A 22,075-nucleotide genomic window follows, 5' to 3' on the forward strand; every position below is an offset into this window, starting at 1 on the left:
TCATGGCAGGTGTTCAGGAATGACACAAGGTTTGTAACAAATCCGATTATAAATCACTTATGACGTATGCTATAAAATAAGAGAAAGAGTAGTCTATTTTCTATGGTAAAATTACCTTTTTATTTTATTTTTTTAATTTGGATCTAGAAATCAAATGATCATTTTGATTATGATAATTTTGTTCAATAATATGGCATTTAAAATAAGCCACAAAATATTTTTAGCGCTGTCCTTTCCTATGACAAACAAAACTAGCCTTAAATGCTCCTATTGAGAATCCACCTGTTACAGGGATGAAATTGAGAGAAACATTCATGCAGACTTATTCTGTAACACACAAACAGGCTCAGTTTCCCATAGACACGCTTAGGTGAAGATGTGCCAGTAGGGGGTGCTGTGCAGTAAGCATTCTGTCAGTGTGTACTGTTTAAATTATGTAAGGTTTCATAGAGCTCTCATTTACTAAGCTTCAAATTTGCACCGGAGTTCATCAATACCTTAAAGGACCACTATAGGCACCCAGACCACTTCAGCTTAATGAAGTGGTCTGGGTGCTAGGTCCAGCTAGGGTTAACCCATTTTTTTTTTTATAAACATAGCAGTTTCAGAGAAACTAATATGTTTATAAATGGGTTAATCCAGCCCTCAAATCCTCTAGTGGCTGTCTCACTGACAGCCACTAGAGGCGCTTGCGTGATTCTCACTGTGAAAATCACAGTGAGAGCACGCAAGCGTCCATAGGAAAGCATTGATAATGCTTTCCTATGAGACCGGCTGAATGCGCACGCAGCCAGGCGCATGGGAGGAGAGGAGGAGGATCGGAGGAGAAGAGCTCCCTGCCCAGCGCTGGAGAAAGGTAAGTTTTAACCCCTTTCCTCTCCCCAGAGCCCGGCGGGAGGGGGTCCCTGAGGGTGGGGGCACTCTCAGGGCACTACAGTGCCAGAAAAACAAGTATGTTTTCCTGGCACTATAGTGGTCCTTTAAGGATGCAGACAATTATCCAAGTTCTATACCAAGATAAATCCTAGAATTTGAGTAATATGTTTGTTCAACCATAATACCTCTTTCACATTAAATATACCCATATCTTATACATTATTTAGCTAAAGATAAAAATGGCTTTATTTTTGCATAATTTTTTTTTATTAACAATAATTTATTATGAATAAAATGTAAAGAAGTATAAGAAAAACTGTGAATAGCATAACATTGATTTGTACTGCAATAACACACACATTTGTATTCTGTGATGTCCCTCGAGTACAGCAAACCCCCAATGTACATGTTTTATAGTTAGAGAGCCAGATATGGGCTCCAGTCTTCATACATGGAAACTTAACAAATTGGTAAGTTGTCAAATTGTTCTTTGACTACTTACTCTGGGATGGGGTCCTGGCGTTATAGATGCCCATTTGTCTTGGCAACATGTCTCCAGGTTATGCAAAGTCTTTGGTCGTCTTGCATGAACCGCACATTTTAGATCTCCCCCAGAGTGGCTCGATGATATTAAGAACGGGAAACTGTGATGGCCACTCCAGAACCTTTACCTTTTTCTGCAGTAAACATGGAGGGTAGACTTGGCCTTGTGCTTAGGGTCACTGTCATGCTGGAAAGTCCAAAAGCGCCCGATGTGCAGCCTTCTTGCAGAAGAATGCAAATTCTCTCCCAGTTTTTTCTGATAACATGCTGTATTCATCTTGCCTTCAGTTTTCACAAGATTCCCCCTTGCCTTTAGAGCACACACATGCCCAAAACATCAGTGAGCCACCACCATGCTTCACAATGGGTATGGTATTCTTTTCACTAAATGCCTTGTTGACCCTTCTCCAAACTTAGCGCTTATGGTTGTGACCATAAAGCTCTATTTTGGTCTCGTCACTCCAAATTACAGTGTACCAGGAGTTGTGAGGCGTGTCAATTTGTTGTCGGGCATATTGTAACCTGGCTTTTTTGTGGCATTGACGCAGTAAAGGCTTCTTTCTGGCAACTCAACCATGCAGCTAATTTTTGTTCAAGTATCGTTGTATTGTGTCCACCACACCGTCTTTTTCCAGAACAGCCTGTATTTATCCGGAAGTTACCTGTGCGGTTTTCTTTGTATCCCAAACAATTATTTTGGCAGTTGTGGCTGAAATCTTTCTTGGTCGACCTGACCTTGGCTTGGTATCAAGAGATCCCTCAATTTTCCATTTCTTAATATGTGATTGGTCAGTACTGACTGGCACTTTCAAGGCTTTGGGTCAATTTATTTTGTTTTCCATCTTTATAAAGTTCCATTACCTTGTTAGACAGGTCTTTTGAACGTTATTTTCTGCTCCCCATGGCTCAGTGCATCCACGTGAGAGATAAAACTCATTGACTATTTATACACAGACACGATTTGCAATTTAAAAATCCACAGGTGTGTGAAGTTAACCTTTAATTGCTTTTTTAACCTGTGCGTCACATTGTGTGTCTGTAACAAGGCCAAACATTCAAGGGTATGTAAACTTTTGATCAGGGCTATTTGGGTTATATCTGTTATTATGATTTAAAAAGGAGACAAACAACTATGTGATAATAAATGGCTTCATATAATCACTATCCCTCAATAAAATACTTTTTTTGCATGATCAGTGATATTTTCAAAATCAAAGCCAAAATTTCACAATTTCTGCCAGGGTATGACGTCTTGAGCACTACTGTATTTATCCCTCCTTATAATTCCTGCAAAAAGGGATGGGCTTGTGCCAGTGACTACAGTGCACAAAGCCTCTTTATATTAGTTTTATCATAAAAAGTTTAAGACCATTTACTGGCCCACAATTATCAATGCTCATTGTGATGCAAAGAGATGCTGTACATTTCATGGGTAATACTTTGAAGGAATAAAATTCCCAAATAAAAACAAATTTCAGGGGTGGTGAAGTTTGGGGTTCTCTGTTGATGGTGGTATGCTGTAAGCACTAGAACTTCTAAATAAGTTGAATCCATGTGGTATACAATGGCCCACCACTGGACTTAGGTGTTTTAGCCTTAAATTTGTGAATGTAGATAATGATTGTGGTAGGCATATAAAATGTATATAGCGCCAGCTCTGCAGCGCTTTACACGTATAAAATGGGAATATTTGACAACTCTTTTTTACATACGGAATATAACAGACAAAAGATGAAGGCCCTGCTTATACGACATTGTAGTCTATTATGAAGGGGTAGAGACTGGAGATGTCGCGAACATCAAATTTTCCGTTCGCGAACGGCGAACGCAACTTTCCGCAAATGTTCGCGAACGGGCGAACCGCCATAGTCTTCAATAGGCAGGCGATTTTTAAAACCCACAGGGACTCTTTCTGGCCACAATAGTAATGGAAAAGTTGTTTCAAGGGGACTAACACCTGGACTGTGGCATGCCGGAGGGGGATCCATGGCAAAACTCCCATGGAAAATTACATAGTTGATGCAGAGTCTGGTTTTAATCCATAAAGGGCATAAATCACCTAACATTCCTAAATTGTTTGGAATAACGTGCTTTAAAACATCAGGTATGATGTTGTATCGATCAGGTAGTGTAAGGGTTACGCCCGCTTCACAGTGACAGACCAAACTCCCCGTTTAACGCAACGCAAACAGTCCACTTGCACAACCGCAAACTCCCCATTTGCACAAGGTTGGATATCAAGCTAGCCATGTCCCGTTCCTTGTCCTCACTGATGTCATTGAAGGTCTCTTCCTCAACCCAGCCACGTACAACACCAAGGGTCCCCGAAAGGTGACAACAAGCCCCCTGGGACGCCTGCTGTGTTTGGTCTTCCACCTCCTCAAAGCCACCTTCCTCCTCTGACTCCTCTTCTTCAGACTCCTCTCTCTGCGTTATTATAAGGTGTGTTAAGTAGTACTATTCCTATCAGTTTAATCCCTGTTACGTCCCCTATCAGGGGACGTGTATATGGCATCGATTTTAGGAACCGGGAGATGGAAAAAGATGCTTGGTCGGTCCTCCTACTTCAAATTTGGGGCACTGCGCATGCAATCTAATGTGCCACCAGATAGGAGTGGTGTGTTAAGTAGTACTATTATCAGTTTAATCCCTGTTACGTCCCCCTCATCAGGCCTTTTTTAGTCGAATGTATCGCCCACTGTCAGTCCCTTCGGGATCCATCCCTCATTCATCTTAATAAAGGTGAGGTAATCTATACTTTTTTGACCTAGGCGACTTCTCTTCTCAGTGACAATACCTCCTGCTGCACTGGAGGTCCTTTCTGACAGGACACTTGAAGCGGGGCAGGACAGAAGTTCTATCGCAAATTGGGATAGCTCAGGCCACAGGTCAAGCCTGCACACCCAGTAGTCAAGGGGTTCATCGCTCCTCAGAGTGTCGATATCTGCAGTTAAGGCGAGGTTGTCTGCTACCTGTCGGTCAAGTCGTTTTCTGAGGGTGGACCCCGAAGGGCTGTGGCGATGCGTAGGACTTAAAAATCTCTGCATGTCCTCCATCAACAACACGTCTGTAAAGCGTCCAGTCCTTGCCGGCGTGGTCGTGGGAGGATTACTTTCACCTCTTCCCCTGTTAGATTCCCGTTGTGCTGTGACATCACCCTTATACGCTGTGTAAAGCATACTTTTAATTTATTTTGGAACTGGTGCATCCTTTCCGACTTGCGGTAATTCGGTAACATTTCAGGCACTTTCTGCTTATACCGGGGGTCTAGTAGCGTGGACACCCAGTACAGGTCGTTCTCCTTCAGCCTTTGTATACGAGGGTCCCTCAACAGGCACAACAGCATGAAAGACCCCATTTGCACAAGGTTGGATGCCGAGCTACTCATGTCCCGTTCCTCGTCCTCAGTGATCTCATTGAAGGTATGTTCTTCCCCCCAGCCACGTACAACACCACGGGTACCAGATAGGTGACAACGAGCACCCTGGGATGCCTGTTGTGGTTGGTCTTCCTCCTCCTCCTCCTCAAAGCCACATTCCTCCTCTGACTCCTCTTCCTCACAATCCTCTTCCAGCGTTGCCGCAGGTCCAGCAAGCGATGCTGATAAGGCTGTTTCTGGTGGTGATGGTGACCACAACTCTTCCTCTTCACGCTCATCTACGGCCTGATCCAGCACTCTTCACAGGGCACGCTCCAGGAAGAAAACAAATGGTATGATGTCGCTGATGGTGCCTTCGGTGCGACTGACTAGGATTGTCAACTCCTCAAAAGGACGCATGAGCCTACAGGCATTGCGCATGAGCGTCCAGTAACGTGGCAAAAAAAATTCCAGCTCCGCAGAGGCTGTCCTAGCACCCCGGTCATACAAATAGTCGTTAACGGCCTTTTCTTGTTGGAGCAGGCGGTCGAACATTAGGAGTGTTGAATTCCAACGTGTCGGGCTGTCGCAAATCAAGCGCCTCACTGGCATGTTGTTTCGCCGCTGGATATCTGAAAAGTGCACCATGGCCGTGTAGGAACGCCTGAAATGGCCACACACCTTCCTGGCCTGCTTCAGGACGTCCTGTAAGCCTGGGTACTTATGCACAAAGCGTTGTACGATCAGAATACACACATGTGCCATGCGCGGCACATGTGTCAACTTTCCCAAATTCAATGCCGCCAACAAATTTCTTCCATTGTCACAAACCACTTTGCCGATCTCCAGTTGGTGCGGAGTCAGCCACTGATCCACCTGTAATAGGTTCATCAGCTTTCAGCCAGATTACTATTATTTTTTTTTTTTTTAAGTCAGATTCTTCATCAATAGCAAAAATGGTCTTGAAATGCCTAGAAATAAACACCTTTTAAGAATACTTCCATTCTCTACGCATCCGCTGTTTCACAGTCTGGTGCATAAGAAAATATTTAAGATTTTTTTTTTTTTGCCTGCTTTTTCTGTAAAGGGTTCTCCAATATCCATGAGGTTTTGCACTTCTTTAATAAGCTTGGGCAGGCTATCCTCCTGAAACCCATTTTCCTCATCCAAGGAAATGCTAGAATCTGTCAAAAATCACCAGATGAGGACTCCATCTGTAATCTCCAACGGTTTACGCTTCTTTAACAGTGATGAATTTCCAGATTCCGACTTGAGTACTATATGCTTGTAGTAATATGACTGCAGTTTGCGAGGCGGCTGATCTTATGTTCAAAAAGGCTTTCTGCAAACTATTCTGGAACCATATGAGGAAGGAGGATACTTCAGTCTTTTTTGCTTACTCAGAAGCTTATTTTGAAGAAAATAAAAAAAAGAAATAAATCTTGTAGTCATCAGCGCACAAACAGAACAAATTAAACATTTAGCAGCTGGTTCAGGATTAGACACTGAAAAGACAAATGTTACTAAGCTAATTTCAGGCAAGTGTGCAGGTGAGAGCACACTGCAAGCTGAAAACACCCGTCAAACAAGACGTTGCTGTTGTGCTTTAAATCCTCCCAGATCTAGAAAAAAAAAAGGTTTAAAAATATAAATAGAAATTGTGTCTGAAACCAGATATTGATTTGAGCATGCAAACTGCACTATCCCAGTGGAATGCATCACAACCTGTGTGTTACACCACCAGGACCTCCCAGCTTGTGCACATTGCACACCTTCATTACTAGCACCCAGCTAAAATAGGCCGCAGACCTGCCAGAGAGCCAGACTTGCAACACCACTCTTTCAGCAGCTAAGACAGAGCCATCCTCTGCCAAAGCCGGCTCACCATGTCTCTTCCAAATGGGAGTGCCTGCATCCTGATCTAGTGAAAGCAGGCATAGAACTGAGGGTATGGCTTACAGCAGTCTCAGTTATACCTACAGGAGGAGGGGGTATGTAGAGGAACCATTTACAGTTTAGGTGTCTGCCTGTCTTTCCTGTCCAGATTAGAGGATATCCCAGTTGTGCACTGCCTCTAATCTGGAGGGTAAAAAATATTTATATATATTGCTTTGCAGGCAAATGTATAAACTAAAGTCATGTTAAAGGGACACGCCAGGCACCCAGACCACTTCTGCCCATTGGAGTGGTCTGGGTGCCAACTCCCACTACCCTTAACCCTGCAACTGTAATTATTGTAGTTTTTTTTTTTATAAACTGCAATAATTACCTTGCAGGGTTAACTCCTCCTCTAGTGGCTGTCTAGTAGACAGCCACTAGAGGGCACTTCCGTGTCTATAGCACAGGTTTTCTGTGCTAGAGCATCGCTCAATTCCCCATAGGAAAGCATTTCCAATGCTTTCCTATGAGAGCTCTAACCATTGCAGCACATGCACATTAGGTCTCCTCAGCCGGCGGGCGGAATCAGTCTCGCCCACTGGCAAAAAGAAACCCCCAGGGACATCGGCAGGTGTCACAGGTAAGGGACTGAAGAGGTTTTCACCCCTTCAGCAACCGGGGGTGGGAGGGAGAGGAGACCTGCAGTGCCAGGAAAACGGATTGTTTTCCTAGCACTGGAGAGTCCCTTTAAGTTGCCACAATTTTTAATTCTCACTGATTTGTTCAGCAAAAAATTAAATGTAAAACTGCTGTAGCAATGCAAATTTATTGTTTCTACAAAACATCCAAAAAAAACGAAGCGTTAACATCTCTGGTCCATCCTACAGATTATGTAGTGACAACTTACCTCTGCTTGCTTAGTTTATTCCAAAATGTGAACAGGCATTTTTTTGGTGTAGAGATTGAGAAAGAGACCCATACACAATCAATGTTTATCACCACTAGGTGGCTTCCTGTGCCATGTTTATGGTGCATACTGCAGAATGTGTAATATTAACAAGTTGCAGATGTTTTAGTCATGCTTATGCAATAGCTGGGGTTTGAGAAAATGTCAGGAAGTGTTTAAGCAACTGTTTCTCAATCAAATCCTTTTCAAGCAACGTAACAATTATGACCATAGAGCTTCCTAAACTGTGTGGCGCGACAGTGTTTTGGCTGCAGTCTAGGTGTGTCACATGAATTAGGTTCCTGACCGGAAGGGGAGCACATTGCTCCCCTCCTGCCACTCACTATCTTCATGAAGTGTAGCCGAGCAGGAAGACAGCGGTAGAGGATCTTCTGGTCCCCTGTACAATCTGCCAGGAAGTGCTCAATGAGAGCAGCAAACTGCTCTGACATGGTACAGGAAACAGGCTCTCTGACACAGACTAACCGCTCAACTATGCTACAAGGAGGTAGGTGAAGCTAAGCAGGCGCATGAGGGAGGGGGCAAAAAGACAGGGGATGGGGTTAGAAAGGCCTGCCAGCCACAGTAATAAAGGTGAGAAGAGTGAATTTGGGCAGGGCAGGTTATATTACTACATTGGGAATATAGGGCAGAATGTTACAGAGACGATTGAGGGATCATACATGTATGTATGCGTGTGTAGTCTGGTTGAAACTGCCAATTCCACATAACTTCAGGTGACGCGTTCAAGAAATAGGTACTGTTTCACCCAATCATTAAAATCACAGGGGCTAACTAAGCATGGGTCATTGATATGTATGCAAGAAATAGGACAGTCAATCACTGCTCTGTTGCATGCCTGAAAAGTGCGTCACCAATATGGACAGTTCTGCATATCACCACAACAATCTTGTAAAACATTATGAATTATTGTTCTAAGCAAACTCATCTATTTTCTCAACACAATTACATAGGGGCTGTTAAAACCCTTAATTTGTTAAACAGACAAAAATTACACACTAAGCGGTTCACCTGCAACTCCCATAATGCTTTGGGAACATTTAATGGTACTCCACCCTTCAGAACAACAACATTGAAATCAAGGTTTGAGAGTAGAAGCCCTGGGTGAAGTCTTATCCCCAAGGCAGGGGTAGGCAACCTTTGGCACTCCACATATTGTGGAATGCATCTCCCATAATGCTGACAACACATCAGGGACGATTTAGTCCAAAATATCTGGAGAGCCAAAAGTTGCCTATATCTGCCTTAAAGTGACAAACATCAATTGGCTGTTCTACCCAGCAGAGAAGAGCATTGTTGGTAACTAAAGAGTACCAGCATGAAATCATTTCCTTGTCTCCTCAAAATGACAGGAGAGATTTTAGGTGTTCGAGGGAACCCGCCATCACAAAATTAACTTTGGCTTTTTTAAAATAGCATAAAATTCCAGCTATAAGTGGTGCTAGCAAATTTATAGATTTGGTGAAAAACTTTAAAAAATCCATCAGGCTCAATTTCTCAGCAGCTAGGAGGAATTGAGAGCCCGGAGAGCAGAAGACCTCCTACAAGTAATCTGTCTACATAGCAACCACAGTGCCTGCAGGAAGCCTAGAATGCCAAATATTTGAGATTTAGATTTACATTTAGGGTGTCCAAGTACACAATGTTATGGCTGCCAAAACCTAAAAGTTTAACGGTTTTAGACTAAACTAGTTCACTTTAGAGAGGAGTGAAAAAAAAAAAAACCACTGAGAATATAAAACTATTTATTGAACACTGATCACCAGTATTTACATTGAAGTAAACAATATACAGTCAAGTAACATTCACTACAGTTATTTCCAGACTTTTACTGAAGGGCTGGAACTAAAAAGGCTAGATTAAAGACAGGTCCAAGTCAAAGCATTAACATGCACATCAAGCAGTAGACTACAAAACACTTGCAAGTTTGCATTATAGATGCAGAGATGTTGGTCATTTAACAAAGATTCTATAAAAAGCCCGGACAGAACAAATGCATTATGTACCAGAGCATTTTTGCCATGTACATCAGGGCACCAAACTCCATTATTGTGGTTCTCAGAAAGGTACTAAAAACAAAAATGGAGATTGCTCAAAAAGAAAAAAACCCACTGAAAATAAAAAGGGGGAAGTATTTTAAAAAACAAAAATCTACATGTAAATAGTGATAATTTCATTGCGCTTCATCTTCTGGACAAGAATGCCATGTTAGTCTCTCTTCATAAAATGCAATTACAACCTGAGGACATTTCATATTTGCTTCTTTGGCAGGTACCAAGTCTGCTTCATCAGAGTCTTTCCTGTAAAGAAAAATGTAGAGTGTCAATAGACAAAAAGACAATTTCAACAGATATCACAAAAACAAAATCACTTCAAATGTTCTATAACAATTGTTCATTTTTCTCTGAACAGTATTAATTAGAAACAAATTAATTTGTGTGCAATATACACTCAAATTATTAATACAAATACGTAATCTATGTAATATGGTCTATAACTCGAGGTTAAAATTAGATCTTAAAGTTTATGTGGAATTTTGTACCAACTTTACAGGAGTATATAAATCCCTCAAATGTTAACTTAAAGACAGCTTCTCTTTCAGACTTATCCATCTGGTAAGATTAGAGAACGTGTTTTGATTAAGACTCATTTCTAGACTAGTCAGTTCAAAAGCGACACCGAACTTTCCATGAGTTTTGAGTCATGTTTATGCAGCTTTTGCAAATGAAGAAACAGTAAAAAGCCTGAGTGCATCCATTTCTATTCTGAGCAGTCTAAACCAGTGGTTCCTAAACTAATCCTCAAGGCACCCCTACAAGTCCAGGATTTAGGGATTACCCAGTTGTGTTTTGTTTTTCTAAAAACACCTTAGACAACCAGGTAATCCCCAAATCCTGGACTGGTAGGGGTGCCTTTAGGACTGGTTTGGGAACCACGGATCTAAACTATGAATGGGGCATTAAAGTGTGGCCAGAAACATGTCTCACTAAGCAAAGTGGCACCTGTGCTGTGTGCAATGCATTAAGGGAGAAACATGTAATATCTATTTGGTGGACACAAAATATTTACCCAAATAAGTTTGTCAACCACAAGCATTATGGGCAAACATAAAGTACCATTCAAACAATTAAACAGCACATTAGCATGAATAAAAATGTACCATTTCATAAGGAACATTAGTTCACCACTGCTGTCAGTTGCTCCAATTATTCGCTCTGGATCCAAGGCTCTGGCAAATCCTCTGGGTTTATCAGCCTAGATAATTGGTATGAAGAGTGTTAATTAGGGCATGCAAAACAAAAGCTTGTGCAAATAACTATAGCAAAAGATTAGGCTTACACACCACTAAAACACAAGTCTGTATCTGGAATATTGCAATTTGAATAAAAGTGCGTGGGAGGGAGAAAAATACCCTTTCAAGCTACACTAAGGAATGAGATCTACATGGTTTGGTAAGTAGACGAAAATACAACACACCAAACAGAACAAGAGTTCTAATAGGGAAAAGCAAATCAACATTATTTGATCGAGCATTTACTTTTAAAATATCTTTGCAACAGCAGATTTTACAACACACATCTGAGGATGAAAAACAAAGAACCTACTGCTTCTCGTTTCTTTTTTGATTTGCTGTCTTCAGATTCACAGTCCGACACAGATTTCCTTTTGTTGCTGTCTGTTTTCTCTTTGCCGCCTTTTTGAGAATTGAGAAAGGCCTCTATTAGCTCAGGGCAGTCTAGATTTTCTTCTGGTTCCCACGTGTTGTCTGCACTGGAAATTAAAAAAAAAAAAAGTTTGAACAGAATTTTTTTTTTTTTTTTTTTAAATGCATGTTTTAAAAGAACATGCAATGTAGCAAGTAGGCAAATATTGCAAAACACCCATATATGCTTAAGTTTATTTATGTGGATTTAAAGATGACCTGTAAACCCACAGCTGGTGTATGAAAAGTTAATATTTTCAACATTTTGGAGCCAGCAGGAGGAATACAAGGGACTTTATATTTGAAGTAATAAAGGGTGACTGCAGACCCCTAAACAATTTAAGCTTGCTGAAAAGCTTTCTGTGAAGAGTGTCCTATTAAAATTGCATTTTGCAAAAAGTGCAGATTTCAATAGAAATTGACACAAATTAACCTGGTTACAATCCCTTGGCTTTCAAGAAAACAGGTAATGTGCTTCCTGGTTTCGTTGGTTCAATATAACTCAAATGAGAATAAAAAAAATTATATATGCGGCAGTTTTAATTTGGGGGTATATATACACTAAACAGTGATTTACATTTAATTTGTATTTGGGCAGGGGGCAGGGGAGTGTCCCTTTAATGAAGCACATATCTTTCAAACCCCTACCTTTCAAGACAAAGCTCTGAACTTACAAAAAATATGTAGAACTCACTCAAAAAAAAAACACAAAAAAAACTAAGTTATAAAAATGTTAAAGTTTGAGGGTTTTATTTTATTATTAACTGAACACTGCACCAGAAATAAATATATCTCAACATTGTTTTCATGCAGAGGCCCTGTCAACTGACAAGTCACAGAATTCTTCTAGCATGTGCATGCACAGTAGGAGTAGCCGCTGCAGTCACCAGAATGGAACCGTGCTGCATTAAAAAGGGACTTTCACGGCCTATTAATCAAACTTTTACCGACCCCAGCCCCAATCAAAATCGACCCTAGTCGGACCCCCCGGCAACACAGGCATGATGGGGCGTAAAATTAAAAAACAGAGGCCAGACAAACCGAAACCAGGTACCAGCATTGGTGACCTATGGCGGCAGGCACATGGCGCCTCGATGCCTAAGATGGCCACCTATATGGGAGAAAGTTCCGACTTCTCAGACGACCAAAGTTTGGAACCCGTGGACCTCCACCCGCCTGCTCCTCGTGAACCGAACCGGAACCCGACACCTGCAAACCCGAAACAGGACCCAACACCGGTCACCAAGGCCGACATGCAGGAACTGCTGGCGGGCCTGCGGAAAGATATCCAATCGGATATGGCAATGTTCCGTAAAGAGTTACAGGGGCTGACTGGCCGAATACGCAAAGTGGAAAGTGACTCACACGATGCGAAGGCACACATTGTCCAACTGCAACAAGAGGTTCACAAGCTGCGGAGACAAACCACAACGGAGCACCGGTTTGCAGCACTGGAGGATTCCAAGCGTAACATGAACCTGAAGATCAGGGGGTAGCAGAATCGGTCCCCGACGCGGAGCTACTGCACCTCATAAGACAGCTAATTGCTGCAATTCTGCCCTCTAAACAGGCGAAAGTGGTGACACCAGTGGATCTATACCGGATCCCGAAACCAACGAAGGCACCGGCTACAGCCCCGCGGGATCTAATCGTCCGATTCCAGTCAGGACAAGACAAAGCTGCGATTCTGGGAGCCCCCAGGGGAAAAACCCCCTACAACTTTGAGAGCCTAAAACTATCTTTTTTCATGGACTTATCAGGGAGCACCTTGGCATGGCGCAAAACACTCCAGCCATTTACACTCCTCCTTAGCGAACGAGGCATAACCTACAGGTGGAAACGATCGCGTACCTTAGCTGTCCTCCACGGTACCACCTCTCACCTTGTCCAGAACTTTGATGAGGCAGCGGCCATCTTAGAGACTCTGGGTCTCCAGCGAGACTCGCTAACCGGCAGAGAGCAAAGAACAGCGACCGCGACTCACGTCTGGGAACCGGCCGACAGTCCCATTTGTACAGCGAGGACCTTTGGCAGATGCCTACAGGGCAACCACTACCTGATTTCCAGCTGTTGGACTTTGTGGGGAACCCCACACCTCCCCCCTGCTGCAATAATACAAACTCACAGCAGATGCAGTTCAACTCTTCGTTTTACTTTACCGTTTATTCCACCTTATGTTATAGGTCTGACGTTACTTTTCATTCTACTTAAGATTATAGGTCTGACCACCACTAGGTCACCCTCGACCAGGAACTGACATTACGCTCACGGTACTCCCCTTAGACCATAGGGCGATGCACCATACCTTTACAGATACGGTGCACCAATAATCTGGATCCCCAAGCCCGGGATACCACTCTGTATCGCCTCCTAGCGACTAAAGCATTGGCCTAAGCTTGTAGGCTGTTACATATAACTCGACCTCCCCGACGTAACCAGAACAACATAACGCAATGCAGAGGCAATGTTTAAGCCTACATATAACAATCCTGCCCATCAACCCCATTCCAGGGCTAACGACTTTTCGGCAGGATGCCTAGAGTATGTAGCCCTGCATACTCTCCGACGTACACTACATCTTACCATAAGGCACCATGAGCTCCATATTACACAACTTACGAGCGGCACCCAGGCTAACAGTGACGGGTAACCCACAACTTGTACCTTATACGCCGTAATATCACTATACGTATATCGAGACCCAAGCACACGTAACTCACCTGGGTTGCCCACGATGTTCCAGCTACGCAAAATCCTAACACACACTACGAAGCTATTATAGAGCTCTCCAAGTACACAGTACGCGAAACTACTTATGGCTCAATGACAGTATAATTCTTTAAACACGACATCCAACCACTTAACTTTGACACACGATAGGAAACTGGACTTGTTCATAACTTTAAAATGTGCACACCTTGTCTTGCCAATGTATGGAATGTTTATAAATATGTACGCTGTTGTGGCGTTTTGAAACTACTGTGTAATCACCTGCACAATAAAAATAAAGAATTAAAAAAAAAGGGACTTTCACACTGCCAGAGAGGGGACCCAATAACTTAAATAGAAGAATCATTCAAACATTGTGTTAGAAGTGAACCCTCAATTTACCTTAAAGGGACACTGTAGGCACCCAGACCACTTCTGCTCATAGAAGTGGTCTGGGTGCCAACTCTCATCACCCTTAACCCAGCAAGTGCAATTATTGCAGCTTTTATAAATGCCAAATATTTACCTTGCAGGGTTAAGTCCTCCTCTAGTGGCTGTCCACCAGACAGCCACTAGAGGGACTTCCGGTCATCTCAACAACGCTGATGTCCTCACACTATGCACGAGGACCTCCAGCGTCGCCAGGATCCCCATAGGAAAGCATTGAATAAGGTTTTCCTATGGGGAGGTGTAATGCGCGCAGCCATTGTACCGCACATAAGGTCTCCCTCGCCGGCGGGAGCCTGACCCAGCACCGAGGGACATCGGCGCTAGATTCAGGCAAGTGTCTGAAGGATGGGGGAGGCACTTCAGGATCTTCTAGTGCCAGGAAAAACAGGTTTGATTTCCTGGCACTATAGAATCACTTAACAGCCATAGGGTTCTTACTTGTATGGTACCTCCCACATAAGTAGTCAGTTTCCAGTTTGCCTATCTTGGGCCTGCCAGTCAACTCTGCATTGAGCCAAGCAGGGCTGTACATCAACGGACTATCTCAGGACAACTACAGGAAGCTCCTAACAGGAGTTTTCTGGTCTCTATTGAGGAAGTGACCTTGGTGGACCCAAAGTAAGTTGTCAGAGGAAACTGTTTTGACTACTTATGTGGTATGGTGCCATCTTGAATGGAAATAAAAAGATATATGCACGTTGGCTTTAGTTGTGCATGGAGAGTACCTTTAGGCAATTACCATAATACCCTCCCCCACACAAAACAAAGTATTCAGAGGAGCAGTTATAGTCAGAATGCAAAAAGAACATACTCTGTGAAGCCTTTCCACTTCAGGTAATATTCAACTTTTCCGTTCACCACTCGTCTGTCTAGGACTTTTTCTACAACAAACTCTTCAGGTTCTGCCTCTTCCACCTTCTTGCCTTTGCCATTTTGTTTCTTCCCCATTTTTGGCTATAAAAACAAAAAAATAAAAAAAAAGTTAAAGATAAAATTCTAGCGTTTCAAGGTCTTTTCAGAGTAACAAACTACATAATTAAAAATGTACTCCCTAAATGACGTAGGACACCATTGTAACTATAATAGAGACTTTAAGGCCTTTATGACATAGTGGCCCCAGACTTAGATGAGCAGTGTGCGGTGCTGGAAGCCAGCTCTGCAAAGAGCTCTTTAAGCATTCAAATGCCAAGTAAAAGACTTGCATGTGAGTAGTGTTAGATTCATGCTCACACCAGTTTATTTTTTTTATTTTTAGAGGTAGGGTCAGCCGGTCTGTCCACAATAGATATGGACCGGTGCTGGGCTCTCAGGTACTGTATGGGAAACAGTCTCATTTTTGTATTCCACCAAGTGTAATTTTGACAATAACCAGTAGATGGTGGCAACATACCATCCATAAGGTTAAATACATCAGAATTTATATTGGTGGGTTACCTTAGTGTTAGGGTTAGTTAAAAAGATAGTGTAGGGTTGAAGTTGAGCATAAGCATATGGTTAGTGTCAGTGTTTATTGTGGGGGTTGGTAGAGGGTTAGTGTTCCCCAACAAAAATGTATTTAATCCTAAACACTAGGCATTTAACAATAAGGACTATAAATCCCTTTTGAATTAGCTGCAAAAGATGTGTAAAAATATATATATTTTAATATATGTATGGGGGCACTTGAAAATAAACACTTAAGTTACTGCAGAACAAAACCTATAGCTCAAAAAAAACAAACAATGTTTTTGTTTTGGTTCAAAGCGTGCACAACTGCCTTTGTCCTTAAGGGGGTTAACATTTTTGACAAAGTCATAATACAAAAGAAAGTGACAATATTTACATTGCATAACATCCAACATGACCATATGATTGAGACAAAATGTGACAACTGAGTTTACAACGGTCAGTGTATTAAAAAAAAAGTTTAAATTATGGGCTAAACAGAATGATATAAAAAAAATGTAATTAGGAGAAAATTGGGACCTTTGAGAAAACATTTTAGCAGATATTCAAAAAGGAATGACATTTAGGTAATTTATTTTTGAAACTTAGAATTACAGATGTCACAGAATAATATGATAACAAATTTTACACAGCTTTAATACAGATTCAGGTAGAACTACACATCCACTAGTTTAGCGCATTGCTTAACCCCTTAAGGACACATGACATGATTCCCTTTTATTCCAGAAGTTTGGTCCTTAAGGGGTTAATCATGTAGTGGTTATGGTGTCACGAATACCCTGTTCTTCCCAATGCAAGTAGTTAAATCATTTTAGAATGGTTTGACTTGTCTAGTACCAGCTGGGCACTGCTTCCTGCCTCCCCCAAAAAAAATGACTGCCTGAGCTAAGGCCACAGATGGTTGGCTTAGCTTAATGGTAGAGAGCTATCGCTGACAAAGTCAGAGTTCAGTTCTGCACTGTAGTACTTAGCACAGAAAAGCACATGAAAGCTCCTAGCAGGAGCTTGCAAGGTTGGAAATAGTGCCCTGTGAACCCCAGGCAAGATGTCAACCATTCTAAAATGGTTTGACCACTTACATTGGTGTGTGCCAAGACACTCCTACAACCATAACTACTACAGTATACTGTAATGGCCATGGAGCATTCATTTTACAGCTCAGAATTGAGAAGATACATGGGTAAAAAAAAAAAGTATATAAAAACAGCTGCAGTTTTAAATGTTCAATGCTACAGCTACATGTAGGAACGCACAGATCACTTCTTTGCAGAGTGGATTTTGAGTGCAAGCTTTCAAGACCACCAATATCTAACAAGATACAAAAATGTACGAGTAACATTTAATTGGGAGGGATTCCCTAAAGCATTCCCAGCAAAGCCAGAATATAACACTTAAAATGAAACCTACAGCATAAGTGTATCCATACATGGTTTTATGACATTGTGTATGTTTGTATTATTAAATATAGGAAGTATAGGAAGACCAGACTGACAGATTACTGCCCATTTCTAGGTTGAAGGAGAGTGTTTATGCCCCTGCGCCCCGCCCCCCCCCCCCCCCCCCCAAATCATGAAACTTACAAATGACTAAAATCCCACTGGAGATATAAATATTAACATTATTTGAGTTGACAAGGGTTATCAGGATGGACACCTGAATGGGTTCCCAATTCCATTTTAGTGGGCCCCTACCAATTGGAAAAAGCACACCATCCCCCTGACAACTGTCCACAACCTTATATGGATTACTGTAGCAGCACTTCCAATCCCCTAATGGAAAGAGAAATCAAGATATATTGCACATTTAGTGTGTATTTTTACAATTGAATATGGCAGTGAATTTGCATTACACAAACAGTAAATAAATTTAACATTAGTGCTGCTTGTGTAACATTAAGTTCCCATTCAAGGTTTTTAAAAAACAAATAAATTAAAAAGTTTATAACTGTACAACAAATATTTTGAGGTATGAAAAACAAAATTAACATCCACACCTCTTTATCCTTGTTACTGGGCACCTCCATTTTAGTTCTGTCAGTCATTGTTATAAGGTCTTTCCTTTGCACCTGGCAGTAAAGCATACAGGGAGAGAAATTAAACATTGTTTCTATACCTCCCCATCCTTTACAATTTGTGTAGCATAAATGTACCAATTTTAAGTATATACACACAGACTGGCCTCCCCAGTGCTGCTACAGTAAGCTTGCAATATACATGAGGCGTGTCCCCATCAACTGGACCCTGAAGGTCAGGACTGCCTTATACTTACAACAATACTAGGCTACCCCAAAAGGAAACAGCCTTGCAAGCTTAATATGTTGAATAGTACCCTGTCATCCACATAGTGTGGACTTTAAAACTTGCACTCATACCACGTTAAGATTAAAGTGATTCCTGTTATTTTTATAGTTAACACTAATACACAAGCATGACCATTTCCTGTTCAAAGATTGCACTGATACTTTGAGTTAACGGGGAGCATAAAAAGGGGTATTGATTTAGTGGCTAACCCCCAAGTAAAAATAGCAAACTACAAGACTTCGATAAATTAGATCCCTTTGAAATATCTCTCAATTAACCCTTTGGTGCAGGTGTTTCAGTATAAACCCATGGCATGCATTAGTTCACATGTAACCATATAAATGTTAATTTATCTAAACTGGGAATTGCTGGACACTAGCTGATGCCCAGTATCGCGTTTTAAACCTTGGCCTCTAGTCACCTGGCCCTCAATGCATACTGAATGCGCGTGAGAGCGTGCACTATCGCTGTAACACACCTCGCCTGGCTTTGTTACTGCGTTTCCGGCTCTGAGTAGTGCAAGAGATTCGCTCGTCCTTCCTAGCACTAGGCCGCAACCGCAAGACACCCCCCCCCCCCCCGCGCGCGCATGCGCACCGCCAGCAGATTAACACTGGTCTACACAGAGCTAACGGATTATCTGCCGGAATTTCTACTTATGGTCTATGATTCCCATTATTATCTTCCATCCCTTTCACCGATAATCACATGATGCAGCCCACAATTGCTAGAACGTACACCATCTCAAACTCAGGGCAGCGAAAAAACTAAATATAAACCAGTATGATTATTAACAGTATGCCAGAAGTCTACACATAACACAATAGGCATCACGTGTAGAGCGCACTTCTGGAGCAGCAAACATGAACATTCTGTTTCCATGGTGATTATTACACTTTTAGAACGTTGCCCAATGTACGCTTTTCCACAAAGGAACACTGAGCTAAATGCTCTCTGATCTGGCACAAAGATATTACGCACTGGGACCCACCAAACTGACAATAGGCCCCAATAGGTTAACTCAAAATGGGGGCCATTGCCCTCACATGATAACGTGGACACTTACACATCTGAAATACAATATAAACATATAGTTACTACCTGCTGCTCCCGACTGTCCTGCATTTAATACCTATAGGGGAGTCACCTTATCGCACTGCAGCACTAGGTTGGGCCTGTGTGTAAAATACATAAACCTTTAGTACATGCAGACAGATATTTTATAACCAGAGAAATAAAGGAAGATTTGAAGAGAGAAATGTTACAGCAGTACAGTCATCTTTTAAATTTATAGTTTGGCTCCATGGATGGACACAGAAACACCCCGCCCCCTTCAAATAATTCAAGTGGTGATCAGTAAATGTTCACTAGGCACATTCTTACCGAGAAGCATCAGTGCTGTATAGTTAACCCAGATAAGGTGCTGAGAGATCTGTAAATCAAAGCATGATTGTGTACCGTGTGGAATACGCTACAAGCAAGAGACAATGTGTCCATCCTGCCCCCCCTTTGTTATATAACAGGCCTCCTGCAGAATACCTTCAGTTCTCCCCCGATTTAAAGCACAGTACATCAGAAGTAAAACGAGCTCCATGGGAGATTTAAGCATAGGATTTAGTCGGAATCAGAAACTACTCAGCCCCACAACCAAAACACCACAGACACATACTATGGAGATTGTATTAACAGGACACGCATGCATTCTACTAATTGTCACCATTCCAGTAGGAGAATGGTACTCAGCATTGCTAAGCACTTTAAAAATAAATAAGAGTATAACAGTAATAAGCCACCACACAGCATCCCTGAAATAGAGATAGCCACTAGAAGGCGAGTAACAGTGATAACTCGCTTCTCCACAGCAGAAAGGGAAAAAAGCTCTCCCCCTCCCCATCCTGCAGGACACTCACTCTCCTTCCCGCCCTCACAGTCCAACATGGAGGCCAAGCTCAGAGACAAGCACACTCACAGACTGACTCCATCACACATCAAGCTCTCACCGCACTCGGGAATCTCGCCCCCCATCCTAAATATTTCACCCCCGCCCTCCCCATGCCTTAACCGAGAGCATTCCATCCGAACCCACACATACTGGGGTACACGCACAGCTAGCGGCCAGCACCAGTCACTCCCACAGTGAGAGCGCTCCGTGTATCCACCTTCCATCCTCCCCCACTCCAGCCCCGGGGCCGGGGACCCGCCATCTACCTGTTCCCGCTGTCCGACTCCGGTGATGCAGCTCCGAGCGCTCACACCGATAGCGAGCCCAAGCCGCAGCTGGCTACGTCACGGCGCGCTCGAGCAAGGCGGAGCTAGTGACGTGAAAGAACAATAGGCCCTACCAACGTTCTGGCGGGTCTTTTACTGGCGCCAAGCTTAACTCCTTCCGCTCCGGCGCGCAGCCGCAGCTCTGAACGGCGGGATAAGTAGCTGGTGGATTCCGGACACGAAATAGTCAATGGCTTCATTGGCTGCGAGCGAAGCGCGGTATTCCTTTAGCTACGAAACACTGCATAACCTGGTGTCTGATTGGGATAAGCTGAGGGCAATGTATCAGTGTGAGGGTTGGGAGAGATACAGTCAGTGATTGTTTATTGGGGTTTAACCATGCCAAGCATGCTTTACATGAGACCATATAGTGGTTGTGGTGGTAGTAGTATTGTCAGGAGAGCAGAATACTTACTGTGCAGCTTAAGGCATTTTTGACTTCCTATCAATAATGACAGCATCTGTAGAATCATAGGTGTAAGTACTGTGTTCTAATTAGAACGCTCCTCAAAAACGTTTTGTGATACAGAATCCTTACTCAGGTGATGGAGAACTCTGTCCAAGTAAGCTTAAAAAACTGTGTAATCCCTGGTGGGCAAAGAGAGAACTCCAAATGCATAGCAATATAATTTATTACAAATTGTATGGAGCCTGTTACCTCTCATAAAGCTCTAAAATATACAGTAAAAGATTATCTGCAATAGTAGCCAGTTTCAATATTCAAGTTACAAATTCAAGCTCTTAATAGCCACTTTATTTTGCTATGTTGTATCTAAAGGGTTGAAGGCAAATGTTAAAAAGTATCAGGTAGAGTGGACATCTTTGCCCATAACAATGGCGGTGGATCAAAATCATTATTGTTTACCCTAGTGCCCAAAATGTAGATCCCCAGATGTTTTAAAACTACAGCATCCATGATGCTCTGCCATTCTAAAGGCATTGAAAGCATTATGGGAGTTGTAGTTCAACGCCATATGGGTATCTAGCTTTTGGGCACCCCTGCCGTAGTGGAAGCAGTCCAGTATATAGCACAAATTACATTTTAAAATTTGATCCCCAGCGAAGTTATGTTTAAAATTATGTAAAACTTCATGCTGCCTGATCAAATACCCTTTTGGGCATCTTGACTCAAAAGTACATAATATTGACCCTTATGGTAAACGATTTAGTGTAACCTAATAGAGAGCTATTCTAATGTTCTTTATTGATTATCTACATCTGGTAAATCCTAGTGTGACGGTAGTCACTATCACTGAGAGAAGAAGACAGACACTTTACATAGGTTCCTGAATTGTTCTTATGTTTTAGTCACCTTGTGCCCATTATAGGTGCAGGGTGTGTATAATGTAACAGTTTATTGCTAAAGGGACAGAATAGTGATCAAAGGCACTATAACTTAATCTAAAGGAATTTGTTATGATGCCAGCAGGCCCCAGGCGCATTCTTACATTCAGGGGTTAAACCATTTTCGATTGGTTTAAATCGGAAGTTGCCTCCAGCGCCTTTGTCAACCCACCCCTTCCACCAGAGGCATCCACTTCTGAAATTTCAGATTCAAGAAGCGCAGGGTACCACCG

At 42.4% G+C, this 22,075-nt stretch overlaps 1 protein-coding gene across 6 annotated transcripts; it reads right to left on the minus strand.

The window, feature by feature from the left end:
* Positions 1-9,350: 9,350 nt before the first annotated feature.
* CBX3 (chromobox 3) lies at positions 9,351-20,547 on the minus strand. 6 transcript variants are annotated; one of them, XM_063452354.1, is made up of 7 exons: positions 20,439-20,544; positions 19,332-19,405; positions 17,924-17,995; positions 15,296-15,438; positions 11,228-11,393; positions 10,783-10,877; positions 9,351-9,922 (listed from the first exon to the last, which is right to left on the minus strand). In XM_063452354.1, exons 2-7 carry the CDS (start codon positions 19,353-19,355, stop codon positions 9,796-9,798), a joined length of 627 nt encoding a protein of 208 aa, XP_063308424.1. In that variant the 5' UTR covers positions 19,356-19,405; positions 20,439-20,544; the 3' UTR covers positions 9,351-9,795. The 6 variants fall into 6 exon arrangements, with proteins under 6 accessions (XP_063308424.1, XP_063308427.1, XP_063308425.1 ...); XM_063452357.1 differs by lacking the exon at positions 17,924-17,995 and having other exon boundaries at positions 20,439-20,543; XM_063452355.1 differs by lacking the exon at positions 19,332-19,405 and having other exon boundaries at positions 20,439-20,542.
* Between the last annotated feature and the right edge of the window lie 1,528 nt (positions 20,548-22,075).

The sequence above is a fragment of the Pelobates fuscus genome, chromosome 4, assembly GCF_036172605.1.
Source record: "Pelobates fuscus isolate aPelFus1 chromosome 4, aPelFus1.pri, whole genome shotgun sequence".
Classification (NCBI taxonomy): Eukaryota; Metazoa; Chordata; class Amphibia; order Anura; family Pelobatidae; genus Pelobates; species Pelobates fuscus.